This window comes from Drosophila ananassae, chromosome 2L, assembly GCF_017639315.1.
Source record: "Drosophila ananassae strain 14024-0371.13 chromosome 2L, ASM1763931v2, whole genome shotgun sequence".
Classification (NCBI taxonomy): Eukaryota; Metazoa; Arthropoda; class Insecta; order Diptera; family Drosophilidae; genus Drosophila; species Drosophila ananassae.
The window spans coordinates 11,249,709-11,263,645 of record NC_057927.1 but is presented as its reverse complement, the minus strand read 5'-3'; the positions used below and the strand labels follow the sequence as shown (position 1 = coordinate 11,263,645).

Here is a 13,937-nt window from a genome sequence, read left to right as displayed (position 1 = left end):
TTACTGGACGCGACCGACTTGGAGCATCTGTACAGTTTTTCAGCAAGAAATCTTTTTCTAATAGAAATATAATCCAAAAGTACTTTTTGATTTCTACGAGAGACGTCCAAACATTACAAACATACAAATATTAAATTCTTTACAACAAATTTATGAGAAACTATTATTCAAATTCATAATTTGTTTAAATATTTAAATATACTTTATACTTTATATATATTAAATGTATGAATACTTCCAAATTGTCTACTCCTTTCAAAAGTATTTGCAACGGACTCTGTTTTGACTCTTCATATTTTTAAATACCTAGCTGCTTAAATACATTTGATGAACCCTGTTGTTTAATATTTGTTTATACTTTTTAATTAATATAAGTTAATCTTAACCGAAAAATAATTTTAAATGAAAGATAACATAAAAGAGTAGAAATATTCAATATTTGTACATGTTATGAATGATTCTTTACAAATAAGATTTCAAGTTTTGCAGCTAATCAAACAGCTTTCAAACTTTTTTCCAAATGTTTTCCGAAACTATTAGTCAGTAAAATTAATACAACTGAAACATAGTTTTGATTAAGTTATTTAAGATTTTAAACAGTATAAAAAAGATTATATTTCATTTTACAGATCATGATGTCTAACGATTTGTTACAGAAACTTAAATCATAGATTAAAGTTTAATCATTGAACCTAGTAGTGGCTGAATCTTAAGCAGGGATCGAGTCTTAATACAGTCTCCCTTGAAGAGGATGTACTCATCCTGATCTGGTGCGGATTGGGATTGCACCTAATCTTGGTTCCTCTTGGTACCGGCCAAAATCACACATGACCATCGAACCGGAGGCTTATCTGCGGATGCGACTAGGAGGACGATAAACAGGACAACAGGATGGCAAGTTCCGATGCCAAGCTGGAGTTTGGTTAGGATAGGCACATGTGTTTTCCCCTGATTGCGTCGCCGGCGCGGTTCTATCCTATTCCAACAGACTGCGTACTTTCCCCACAAATGTGGCGTGGTAGCACTCACATGAAATTTCCTAATTAATCTAAATATGAATATGACGCCCTTTGCTTATCTGATGAGTGCCCTTCCTGTGAGCGAGTCCTTAGGCTCTGGCTCTGGCGCAGACTCAGGTATTTGGCACCGCATCCCAGCATTCTATGAATGAAAGTGACCATTGGCCAGGCGGCTTGCGATATCTAATTATTTTATAACTTCCTTTCTTACCGTTTACGAGTCCTGCATTGTGTTAGGTAGGTGGCAGTTTACGATCTGTCGTCGATCTTTGAGACTATTGCGCGGAAATTCCAGTGCTCATTACTTAAAGAATAAACAGGGGAAAGTCCCGAGCGGTCGAAAGCCTAAGTCCCAGCCTACGCAAATATAAGCTTGTGGATTTTTTATGGCTCACCTCACCACCACCCACTACATATACTACGATTCTACCTGCCCGACACCATTGATCCCTGCACTCGACCACGCCGTCCACCCACCGATCCACCCAGATCGCCGGCCCTGCTCTTGACAATCCCTGTTTATGTGTAACAGAGGCAGGCAGAGATGGTCGAGGTGGCAACGCCGAAAAATATCGATAGGGGTAAAGTTACAGGAGTTGGCAGCCCAGCGACAGGGGGGATCATGTACGATCGAACCGGTGTGAGGTAGGTCCGAATGGCGGCGTGAAGCTTGCGTTCTTTTCCACGTGAACCGGCGACACCGAAGGTATTCGAGGCGATATTGAGGAAAACAAAAAGACAGCAACGGTGCGAAGCGGACTCGAAGGAACACGGAGGTGTGTGGGGTGGGTTGTGGGTGTGGGGGGGGGGGGGGGGGGGGGGGGGGGGGGGGGGGTGGGGGGGTGGGGGGGGGGGTGGGGGGTGGGGGGGGGGGGGGGGGGGGGGGGGGGGGGGGGGGGGGGGGGGGGGGGTGGGGGGGGGGGGGGGGGGGGGGGGGGGGGGGTGGGGGGGGGGGGGGTGGGGGGGGGGGGGGGGGGGGGGGGGGGGGGGGGGGGGTGGGGGGGGGGGGGGTGTTGGGTTGGGGGTGGGGGTGGTGTGGGGGGTTTGTTGGTGGGGGTGGGGTGGGGTGTTTGTGGGTCTCTGGGGTGGGTGGTTTGTTTGTGGGTTGGAGGGATGGGGGGGAGGGGTGGGGGGTTTTTGGGATGGGGGATTTATGGTGGGGGTGGGGGGGGGGTAAGTTAAGAGGGGTGTAGGGTGGGGGGATAAGGGGGGGGGGGGGGGAGGGGAGAGGGTTTGGTGGGGTGGGGAGGTGTTTGGTGTAAGAAGATTGGGGGGAGAAAGGTTTGTAGTGATGTTAGGGGATGAGTGGTGTGTGGTTTGGGAGGGTAGGAGGGGGGGGTTTGGGAAGGGGGGGGGGGGTTAGGGGGGGGGGGGGGGGGGGAGAAAATTGAATAGAGAGGGGAGGGAGTGGGGGAGGGGGGGGGAGAAGTTGGGGTTGGAAGTGAAAGGTGATGGCGATGACGTAGAGACTCTTTCCTTGTTAGTCTTAAGAATATCGGGAAGCATCTGGCGACCCTTAAATTTTGTACCACTCCCCTACAGGTGGCATGAGGAAAGCGCTTTCATCATCGCAACAACAGGACGAAGTGGTGAGTGAGAAAACATAGTTAAATTTCCCCGAGGTAGAATCATTCGTTGCCGTCTGCATCCTTTGGAGAATCCCAAGCTCGGGCATGATCCACGCGTTGAGTCTACAGCGGTAGTCTGAATCAGTATAAGCAAATAAGTCATCTCGTCGCTCCCAAGCTCAGGGGCCGGAACCCCGATTCCATCCCACGTCCCTCACGCGAATTTTCTCACGCGGGCGTGCAGGTTAGCGGGTGTGAAGACATCCAACCTTCTCTTTACGGGTTTTATTGCCAAATTGTTGCAATTAAGATTCTCTAATGTTTGAATATTGAAGTTTCGCTGTAATTTAGTTCCTATGCCTCAGATTTAAGAGATTTTGATTGAAGTTTTGTTGTAATTTAGTACCTATACCCTAGTTTTAAGAGATATCGAATGAAGTTTAGCAGTTAGGTTAAGATTGTAAGGTTAGTAGTTAAGGGTGGATTAGAATGTGGATTAGAAGTAATAAAATGTTTATAATGTGCTAAGAAAGTACAGCCGAGTCTGATTTGCAGCCGCCATGCCGTCACCTGATCGATCCAGGGGGCTACCTTGGACCGCTTGCGGGCCGAAAGTTTTTGAGAGAGTGGATTGGTAAGCCTGCGCTGTTCGACAGGCGAGGCACGCGTTCGATCAAATTCGAGATTCTATGATGGACAGCAGGGATCCTGTAGGGAGAGAGAGGAGTTTTAGAGGGACCCACCCACTAGCCGACGAGGTCTAGGCCGGCGACAGCGTGCACCTCCCGTCTCACCCGAATTTGTCAGTACAGGATTCTCGCGCCATGACTGTTCGTTACATATGAATGAATCCTTCGAACTGGTCTCGGACTCTTGAATGAAATCTGCGCTTTATGGCAGGTACTAAAATCTCCTCCTTCCCGGATGCCTACCTAACCCTATACAATCCGAACCAGGACATTTAAGACACCCGGCAGGCCGCCGCACTCATTAGCGCTGCAGAACAATGCAGTTGCACTTAATCCAAATGATTTCTCCTTTGTCTTAAATGAGAGGGCAGAAGGCTTACAGAGCGCGGGATTTGCTATTGCAGCTTTTCAAGATTGAGGTCATCTTAAGGTTTAATTCAAGGGAAGCACATTTGAAGGATATTAAAATTAACTAGAAATAATGTTAATGAAATTCGGAAAATGGTAATTTAAATATATGTATTATTCTAATCATGGTTTCTCATCGAGCTTTAACTGCTAGTCATAGCTAGGAGAGTATTCTTCATTACTTTAGAACAATGATACAATGGTATATTGATGCCATATATCACTATACCAAAATATATCCATTGAATCATGATTAGAACTACAAAATTAGGCAATTTGAAAGACATTTTTCCATCGAAACTCCTTTTAAATTGCATACTATATAGCCATGCAGTTTTATTTCCTGATTTGTATCTTAATTTTCCATCTTGATTTTGAATTTATTTTTAAAGCAAAACAATTTTTTTTATATTTTATAATTAAGGTTTTTTGTAACATCTATTATTGTGTATTGGTTTCATTTTATTATCTTTAAAAAACTTTGTATGAAGCATTAGTGTTTTAAATATACAAATTAAATAAAGCTATTCGTAAAAATAGAGTACTTTTTCATACAGACCCATCCTATTTAGTCCTTTAAGGTTCATAAATTAATGCTTAAAACTTTGAAAATCTATAGATTTTAAGACTAACACTACACAATTGAAAATATTAAATCATGAGTGAAAATTTTATATAAAACTTGTCAACATTTTTTGTTTCAGAAACGCCTTTACGTGCCTCCCCAATTTCAAATCCTATTCAAAGAAAAAAAATTACTGTGAGGAAACCTTTGGATACATTCAAATATCTGCGTGCACTCAAATGTAAAACTTTCGCTTCCCCCACATTATGGATTGTGCTGCGTATCTCCTGAAATTAATCTGGACCCGAATCGCGTTAGGCAAACGCCTACCGACGGTAGTAAAGTTTTCCTGGGAGCATCCCCAAAAGATAAAGTTTAGGACGATGGCGCCGTTATACAAGCTCAAACCTTTTGCAACAGCCCTCGAGTGTCAAGCCCCCGAGGCAATAGCTACAACTTTTGTGTTTTTGTGGCTTATTGTGTATCCATGGACGCTTCTGTCCTGGACACCCATCCCCGAAGCCCACTTTGCATATTTGGTAGTGTCGACGGCATCCCTCCTCGACAGAAGCACTTAATTCAATAATAAATTGCCATCCCTGCCCGGGTAGAGCCAGGATAACCGACCCACCGATAACCGAGTTACAAATTTAACAGGGTTTCTGTGTCTGTTTCCGGGGAAGTGAAGCTCCGGGGATGACTATGAGGATGGGAACGGGAAAGGAGGCCAAAGCCAAGCCCCCTTGCCAACAACCCGGGAGGCGCTGAGGGTTTGCGGTGGGTAAGCGTATAATTCTTAATCGTGAATGCTTCACTTAAAGTTTCCCAGAAATCCGAAGCCACCCCGCGGGGAATCTTCCGCAAAAATAGATACTATACGATTATATATTTTTTACATAGGCGGAGGATAGTGGAGAGTTGAGAGGATATCACAATTAAGGGGGGAATATACATTGAAACCTTGGAAAATCATTTTTGGAAAATCAATTTTAAAAGAAGATTTTTATGAATTCTGTATGTATTTTTATGAACTTTTTGTTTTTGAAGTTCATTTTGTATTTTTTTATAAATTACTTTTGTAATGAGTTCCTAAAGATATTAAATCTTTAAGTTATAATTTAAAGTTTAATAAAATATTTTAGAAATATATATTTTTTAATATATTTTAAATCCTAAAGAAAATAACAAAACCCCCCCTTGAAAGCGAAAGTTGAGGAAACCGCAGGACTTCTAAGGACCTTCATATACGAAATGCTTATGTACTAGCCTGCAGTGGTGTGTGTGCGTGTGAGGCCGCCATTATTGAGCGGAAAGTGGCAAAAACCAACCCCGGAGCAGCCAACCCAGAGGCAGACAGACAACAAATCGATGAATGAAGCGACCCTCGCGAAGGGTACGTGAGCGCAGGACTTGCGCGCGCGTATGTGTGCGTTTCATGTGTATATGTGAGTGTGTGTGTGTGTGTGCGTAGGTAGGCAGCTAGGTAGTTCCGCTGCCAGAGTCCTGGCCGCGCTCAATGAACGAGAAATCTCTTTAAATTGTGCGCTGGCGGCGGAGGAGAGCTCAGTTCGAGTTGAGATCTTGCAGCGCACACACAGCTTCGCTTGCCACAAACCAATCCGAAATCCGTGTACAGTGTTTTCACAACCCACCTACAATCCACCTACCAAGTGCTTCAGTGACGTAAAAAGAAGACTCTTGTCTAGAAACCTACGAAAATGTCGACGGTTAACTTGCATCCTCCCCAAACCTACTCGCGCCTATTCCGTCCCTGGGATACGCAGCGCCAGTCTCCGGCTCCAACGACTCGGGCCGTGAAGCAGGAACGCCAAATGGAGACAGAGCCGATGCCAGAGCCGGGAACCCTTACCATCAAGACGGAGCTGGCCAGCAGCAGCTTTGGACACGATAGCGACCGCGATTCCTCATCCGCGTCATCCTCCTCGTCGCGCAGCAGCAAATCCAGCTACGAGGATGGATTGAACCACAGCAGCTACACCCGCACCTCCACACCCCTACTGGATGTGGCGCCGCAGCCCGCCTTCCCCCATCCGACCAACGCCGCCTGCCCCTCCTCCGCCGTGCCTCAGCCGCAGCAGGCACCGTTCCTGCCGCCGGCAAGTGATCTCTACTATGCCGCCGCTGCTGCCGCTGCCGCCGCTGTCAATACTCCCGCCGCTGCTGCTGCTGCCGCAGGCTTCGGCATGGATCCCTTCACCCTGGGCCTGATGGAGCAGGAGTACGCCCGTGTCATGGCAGAAGATGCTCAGCTGAAGGCGCTGAACGCCCGCAAGCAGCGCCCCAAAAAGTTCAAGTGCCCACACTGCGACGTGGCCTTCTCCAACAACGGTCAGCTCAAGGGCCATATCCGCATCCATACCGGTAAGTAACACACCTCCACCTCCTCCTCTGGATCAGGTTTACTCACGCATATCCTTTATCTCTACAGGCGAACGCCCCTTCAAGTGCGACGTCGACACCTGCGGCAAGACCTTCACCCGCAACGAGGAACTGACGCGCCACAAGCGCATCCACTCCGGGCTCCGGCCATATCCGTGCAACGCCTGCGGAAAGAAGTTCGGACGCCGCGACCATCTCAAGAAGCACATGAAGACGCACATGCCGCAGGAACGCCAACTGGGCCCGGCCATCTTTGTGCCCATGTACCCCTACCTGTACGGCTACTGAAACGGGTAGAAGATGAACCCGCGGATGATGCCGCCTCCTAGCGATCTGTGAAGCGCTTGCCCGCTTTAAAGTCTCAACAGAAACGTTCCACAAACGAAACTCAAATGCCGGCCAATAACCAATCTTGGACAGATCTACCTCAGCCGTACCTGGCGCAATCTCAATCCAACCACTATCAATCTCTAAGACAGGGAGGGATTGAGGGACCGCGACCCACGACGATATATTCAAATATTGATATATTTATTTTTTAAAGCGTATTTACACTTCCAGCTACGTGACTAGTTCCCGCACATGTGTAAATATACCTCCTTAAGTGATCCTTTCTCATATGCTAAGCGATTAAGAGATTTAAGAGATACCCATATATGTATACATAAAACTATACTATATACTAGATCTAAGCTGATATTTTCACTTTTTGAAACGCTGAATGCAGTTACGAGCAATATACAATTTGTACTTAGACTTAAGGCTCTATAGTTAAATATTCAGAGTTGCATTATACGATTTATGTTTACACCAAAAAATACAAAACATTTCAAAAAAGATATACGAAGTTATCTTCTCAATGGCTTTGGTGGGACAATGGAAGGCCGAGGAGCTGTCATTTCGCCATTTTGTTTGCATACTAATGACTTCCACAGGATGTGTCACAACCCGTTAACTGAATCATTTGGCAAATTACCCGTCATGCCGGCGATTTCAAAGCCGACACCCGCCGCACCCATCAAAGGATTCAAATCTACAAGTCATTTTGGGTAAAATTTTGCAAAATAGCATTCAGAAACCAAATGGCCTAGATCGATATTTGGAGAACAATTATTTTAAATGCCTCTAGTAACTGATATCTGGCGAAGAGTGTTCCCACAGTCGCTCATCGATCTAGAACCAAATCTAGGACAATGGCCTGCTCTCGGACTCCACATTTGTCACCTGACAAGTTGCGTCATTCATAGGGACAATGGATGGGCCCACCTGAGCAATGCGACAGGACGATAGGACTCTGCAGACTCTATGTCTGCACTTACGCTCGTTTATGGAATTCGTTCTGCGAACGAGCAATCCATCGACCGATGGACCGATCCCTGGCCAATTTCATTGTGACTCCTGTCGATCGGACAATAGGCTGCATTTCTGAAGCCAATTTGGTGCACCATGGCAGACCGGTGGGCAACTGCCTAGAGTCCTAGGTTTTTCAATAAAAGTCCTGGACAATGCCAAATGCGTCCGCTTGATAGGGGCGTGCAGTTCTCACACACCTACCTGTCTCCTACCTGTGTGTTCGCCTGAGAAAATTTCTTACATCTCCCAGACAGTGCGACGTCGTCCTCGTCGTAGTCCACGTCTCACAAGTGACACAATGAATTATAATGTATGACGTCGATTGAAACCGATCCAAATCTGTTACTCTGGCCACTTGGGCAAATAGTCGAATCCCAGACACTGCAACAAGTTCAAACACCCATTTCTCATAGTGTTATCTATTGCCTTTAATTGTTTCGTTATTGCTGGCCATTTATAAAAGGATATTTGATTGACATAGGCGTTCGGCAGTTTAAGTCTGAAGTGTACATTTCTCATCCTGATCACTTCTGTTACAAATTTCACATTGTACATCGGAAAATCGATCGACAAATCATTTAAAGTATCCCGTTTAATAATCGGATGGTTATTAGGGAAGATATATCCCTCACAGTTTCTCATATTAGCCCCCTAGGCGTGTCTAGCCTTTTTTGAAGGGGGCCCCAAGAAAATTTGATGAAAAATTTCAAAACTATTTTGCATCCACATATTTATGCAGATTTACGGAGAATCAATCGACAAATCATTTAAGGTATCCCGTCTACTAATCGGATGATTATTGGCGAAGATATAGCCTTCGCAGTGGCTCATATTGGCCCCCAATGCGTGTCTAGCCTTTTTTGAAAGGGGCCCCCAAGAAAATTTGATGAAAAATCTCAAAAATATTTTGCATCCAGATTTTGATGCAGATTTACGGAGAATCGATCGGCAAATCATTTAAGGTATCCCGTTTACAAATCGGATAATTATTGGCGAAGATATAGCCTTCGCAGTGGCTTATATTGGCATTCCATGCGAGCCTCATCATTTTTGAAGGGGGCCACCAAGAAAATTTGATGAAAAATCTCAAAAATATTTTGCATCCAGATTTTGATGCAGATTTACGGAGAATCGATCGAAAAATCATTTAAGATATCCCGCTAACAAATCGGATGATTATTGACGAAGATATAGCCTTTGCAGTGGCTCATATTGGCCCCCAATGCGTGTCTAGCCTTTTTTGAAGGAGACCCCCAAGAAAATTTGATGAAAAATCTCAAAAATATTTTGCATCCAGAATTTGATGCAGATTTACGGTGAATCGATTGACAAATCCTTTAAGGTATCCCGTTTACAAATCGGATGATTATGGGCCAAGATATAGCCTTCGCAGTGGCTCATATTGGCATCCAATGCATGTCTAGTCTTTTTTGAAGGGGACCCCAAGAAAATTTGATGAAAAATCTCAAAAATATTTTTTATCCAGATTTTGATGCAGATTTACGGAGAATCAATCGACAAATCATTTAAGGTATCCCGTTTACAAATCGGATGATTATTGACGAAGATATAGCCTTCGCAGTGGCCCATATTGGCCCCCAATGCGAGTGTAGCCTTTTTTGAAGGGGGCCCCAAGAAAATTTGATGAAAAATCTCAAAAATATTTTGCATCCAGATTTTGATGCAGATTTACGGAGAATCGATCGTCAAATCATTTCAGGTTTCCCGTTTAATAATCGGATAATTATTGGCGAAGATGTAGCCTTCGCAGTGGCTCATACTGGCATCTTATGCCATCCTATGTAAAGTTGTAGTTCCAAATACATAAACCTTACAATTTCCTTGCTGAAATGTTCCTATTCTGCTATTATGACTGAAGAGAAACATATATTGTAGATAGATTGTATATTATAAAAAATTTTGATTGACATTCATGTCCTTTCAGGAATTCAAATTCTCAATTTAAACTGAAACAAGATTGTTTTAAATAGATCCCAAAATATAAACAAATATTCCAATAAACCTAGTTATAAGAAAGTTGCCTTTGTTTCGCAGACAATGCCCTTGTATCATGAGTGTGAAAGAAGTTACTTCCTAACAAGAAAGTGGGACGTTTATCAATAACCCAGTGACGTCTTGGAACAATTGCCTCGTAGGAGGCACTATCCTATCAGCCATTCAAGACCACAAAGAGGCCAAACAAGAGACGTCGGGTGGTCCAAACAAATTTCGCAACAGAGCCATGGTATCGTACCAGGACCACTTTCTTGGCGGCCACCCAGCATGCTCGAAGTGAGAAATTGAAATGTCTTTTGTGCCACTAATAGAGAAATATTCGGGCCATAATTTCGCAATTCTACAATAGCCGGGCCATGGCAATTGGGCGAGAAACAGTGCAGAAAAAGCAAACAATTGCCAAAGGATCGAAATGAGCAACGAGTGAGGAGGAATAAAAAATGGAGTCAACTGTCTTGGTGGGTTCGCAGCGTAGCAAAACGGGTCCTGCTACCTTTCACAGCGCCAGTCCATGGCGAGTCAGTGCGATGTCTGTTTTCAACCCCTCGCCCAACAACAACCCAACAACCCTCATCCCTCATTCAGCCTTTGGGCCACAGGACCTCCTCGGGCAGTGCGATAGGGATGATATCAGAGCGAAGGAGAAGGTAACAACAACACAGCCGAGAGAAGGCGGGGGGTAGTAGCCGGGGCTGACGTTTTATACAAAGTGTCAGAGGATCCATTTAATTGGGAAATTTATTGGCCAGCAGGAGCAACAGCCAGCAGGAGCAAGAATAGGAGACAGTTTGTCTGGCCCTCTTGTTGGCTTTCTTTTCGAATATGTGTTTTGCGGTTGCTGGAAATACTTTCACAATGATAGGATATGGTCTATAGGCCTGATCTATAAAAAAAATAAGGAACAATTCGTGTAAACAAGCGGATTTTTCGGGAGTAAGGTGCCACAGTTCCACGTATTCGCGGCTACCCGGGCAACGTGGGTGGTGGAATATTATGTATGGCCTGTGGTCTTGAAGTTGGTATTTCTATTGATAAATCTTTCGAGACTTTCCAGTTAATTGTGTTTACACAGCCTGGTTTCGGCAGCATTGCAGTTGCACAAGATTTCGAGCTTAGGTGCTTATCCTGCGGCTTTAGCGGTTTCCAATCGTGTTTTCCATGGGTCTGTCCGCCAATCCTAGGCGGAAAAGTGGGTATGTCCCGACACTCGCTAAACGATGAGTTTATCTGCATAAACACTCTTAATAAGTCGATTGTGTGGCCCGTAATCTGGCCCGGGTTTGGGTCTTAATGAGCCTGTCTTTCCATTATCTGACCTCACCAATGTACGCAATTTGTGGTCTAATCCTAACGCCGCGACTTGCATAATGTTTTCTCCTTATACATATGTCTGATTTGTACCTCGATATAGGATCCTAGGAACCGGAGAGTGGAAGGTCCTGACACATGGTCCTAAGCTGTTTGCTTAGATAACCCAGTGGCTATGAAAACATTGAAAAATTCTTCGCTTTCCCTTGGGTCCTGCTTCGGATGGCAGAAGGATATGCCTCGATCAAGCCTCGATCAAAAACGCGTCCATCATTCTTGCGCAATTTCATTGAAATCAGACCGAAAACCAAACCAAAACAGCACCCGAGAATCGCCCAGCGGGACAGCGGGTCCAAAGGCCAAACCGTAGGTGGTGCCGGAAGTGCCCGGTCGTTTTCCCATCAATGTGAGCTCTAAGGACTAATCGAAACTAATGATGACATAATTGGCTCGATCATAGTAGGCAATAGGAAGTGCTTGCCAGAGCCCGGGACAATGATGCACAAACATTGCATTGTCCTGGAAAGGAAACAGCCATCCGTCAGGGGCGCTCAGAAGGACGAATGTGCCTTAGATTCGAGTAAAAAAGATAATTAACTTCTTTGCGAAATTCTATGCGATGACACTTGGAATTTGCCGCACAACGTGTGGTCCGGGTTACTGTGTTTAAGATCCCTAGAAGTAATTAGCTGGAACGTCGTAGTTGCTGTTGGATGAATGTTGTGACATTTCGGGAAAGGGCCAGTTTCCAGGCAATTCATCAAGACGCAACCACCCAGATGGCTTTCTTTTTTAATTGATTCATTAGTGGAATTTTTAGGATTCTTATGCGGATGTTTCCCCGCAGCGTAGCGTGTGCTACTGCCGCATCCCATTTCCCCGGAGAGTTTGCCCTAAAAAGTGCACAACCAACACCTTGGGCTGACGGATCAATCAATAAACAAAGCGTCGGTGTTTTCTGTTCCTTAATAATGACTGTTGTTGTATTCGTAAATAAGCACATATAAAAATGCACAGAGAGTAAAGAATTCAGAGTACATAAAGGTCATTCGAGTATACAAAAAGTAAGTACATATAAGGTGTATATATAAATATTGATCGTGCGCTTTGTTCCACATGAGGCCGGTGAAACGCCTAAATACTTCTGCTTTGGGTACATCTAAGTAAATGTATATTGGTAAGTGAGTGTATATAAGTGAGCCATTTCTCTTGGCAAGCAATAGGCGTCCTTAAGGCACAAATATTTGAGCCGCTGAGATTACTTAGTGTCGCTACTCTCTTCCATGTCAGAGTAGGCCCGTTTGAGGTTATTCGAGGATTTTTGCCTATCCTAGTAGAGCATTATGGCGGTTTGATTCTTGTCCTCACTAGGCGGTTCGAGGCGTTGGCGATCTCGGAGCTCCCGGCGCTTCGCATACAGCAAAACGGTTATATTAAGGAGTACCACAATAGTGGAGATTACGACCAAGTAGAAACTGTAGCCCAGATACGCCAGCCCTGTGCTATACCAGTGCTGTTGTTGTTGCTCCGTCAGAAGGACGTTGTGTTGGAAGTACTGGAAAAATTGTACCAGCCAAGATACAAATGCCACAACCTGAGCTCCCGCTGCTGATATGTTGGCGGCCAGGAGCAGAACCATAGTGCCGCCCTTCTTGGCTCCTGAGGCGGATTTTAGCACGGCAGCAATGGCAGCCACCGCGCAGGCCAGAAGACCAAACCCGGTGCCAAGAGTGGTGAGGAGCCATAGCCAAAAGCTAGTCTCAGTGTTTTCCGTGCGAACGAATGTGTATACTGTGAAATGAAAAAAGGTTCGTTATATTTTAATAGTTCATTATTAGTCTATGGTAGAAATCATTTCTATCAGAAACTAACAGGCAATGATTGCAATAATGCATACAAGTGTTAACTAAAATAAAACGTTTCTAGAATAACTATTCGTAAGCAACTTTATAATTAATAAATAGTGCTAACTATTGCTAAATTAAACCAGGCAAATCAAATAAGACCAAATAATAAGATCAAATAAAATTTGCATTTCTTATTAGACACCCAAAAATCTTACCGTCAACCGGATTGGTACGAACACCAAAGCCGGGATTTAACTGCTGGCTACCGTAGAATAGGCCAAAGTTCACCTCTCCCGCGGCCTCCGAGGAGGATTTCCGCCGTGGATTGGCACGAACCCAGTGGTTGGTGGTTAGACTGACCAGCAGCAGTCCGATGGCCAGGCAGCTGCCGAAGAAGGTGGAGAAGACCAACGCACGTGTGCGCATGCTCATCTTGATAACGTTGTTTAGGCCAACGGCAGGTCCGGAGAAACGGCTTGCGACGGTTTTCACCGTTTATATAGGGAAATTGTCAATGCCAGACTCCAACTGCAACAAAGAAAGTTCGGTGAAATTGAAAGCGATCGTACAAGGGCCTATAGTCCGTGTGTTTTCCTACCCTTTTTAATTTTACGGTAGAATAATGTCGCTTGGGACTCTTTGTTTTTCACCTGTCTTAATTTTAAAAAACAACAACAATGTTAATATTGTTTAATCTTTGTTATTTGTCTTGATGCTATGCTCTGTGTAAATACGGGATTTCTTGTTTGTGCAAATACGGTAAC

At 44.8% G+C, this 13,937-nt stretch overlaps 2 protein-coding genes and 1 long non-coding RNA gene across 3 annotated transcripts; 1 reads left to right on the top strand and 2 right to left on the bottom strand.

Moving 5' to 3' along the window:
• Positions 1–1,062: 1,062 nt before the first annotated feature.
• LOC123257452 lies at positions 1,063–1,788 on the bottom strand. Its single transcript, XR_006507537.1, has 2 exons — positions 1,231–1,788; positions 1,063–1,161 (listed from the first exon to the last, which is right to left on the bottom strand). It is a non-coding gene; the product is annotated as an uncharacterized LOC123257452 (long non-coding RNA).
• A 684-nt stretch (positions 1,789–2,472) lies between these two features.
• Positions 2,473–6,941, top strand: LOC6499608 (Krueppel-like factor 2). Its single transcript, XM_001954266.4, has 3 exons — positions 2,473–2,608; positions 4,389–6,631; positions 6,699–6,941. The coding sequence occupies exons 2-3, from the start codon at positions 5,968–5,970 to the stop codon at positions 6,935–6,937; spliced, it is 903 nt and encodes a 300-aa protein (XP_001954302.1). The 5' UTR covers positions 2,473–2,608; positions 4,389–5,967; the 3' UTR covers positions 6,938–6,941.
• Positions 6,942–12,280: 5,339 nt separating this feature from the next.
• On the bottom strand, positions 12,281–13,930 carry LOC6500984. Its single transcript, XM_001954265.4, has 3 exons — positions 13,772–13,930; positions 13,389–13,701; positions 12,281–13,117 (listed from the first exon to the last, which is right to left on the bottom strand). Exons 2-3 carry the CDS (start codon positions 13,603–13,605, stop codon positions 12,657–12,659), a joined length of 678 nt encoding a protein of 225 aa, XP_001954301.1. The 5' UTR covers positions 13,606–13,701; positions 13,772–13,930; the 3' UTR covers positions 12,281–12,656.
• Positions 13,931–13,937: the final 7 nt, after the last annotated feature.

Coding starts and splice junctions, on each gene's coding strand:
- LOC6499608 (XM_001954266.4), top strand. CDS start 5,968: ATGTCGACGGTTAACTTGCATCCTCCCCAAACCTACTCGCGCCTATTC. Junction 6,632..6,698: donor CCATATCCGCATCCATACCG/GTAAGTAACACA, acceptor TTATCTCTACAG/GCGAACGCCCCTTCAAGTGC.
- LOC6500984 (XM_001954265.4), bottom strand. CDS start 13,605: ATGAGCATGCGCACACGTGCGTTGGTCTTCTCCACCTTCTTCGGCAGC. Junction 13,118..13,388: donor TCGTACCAATCCGGTTGACG/GTAAGATTTTTG, acceptor TTCATTTCACAG/TATACACATTCGTTCGCACG.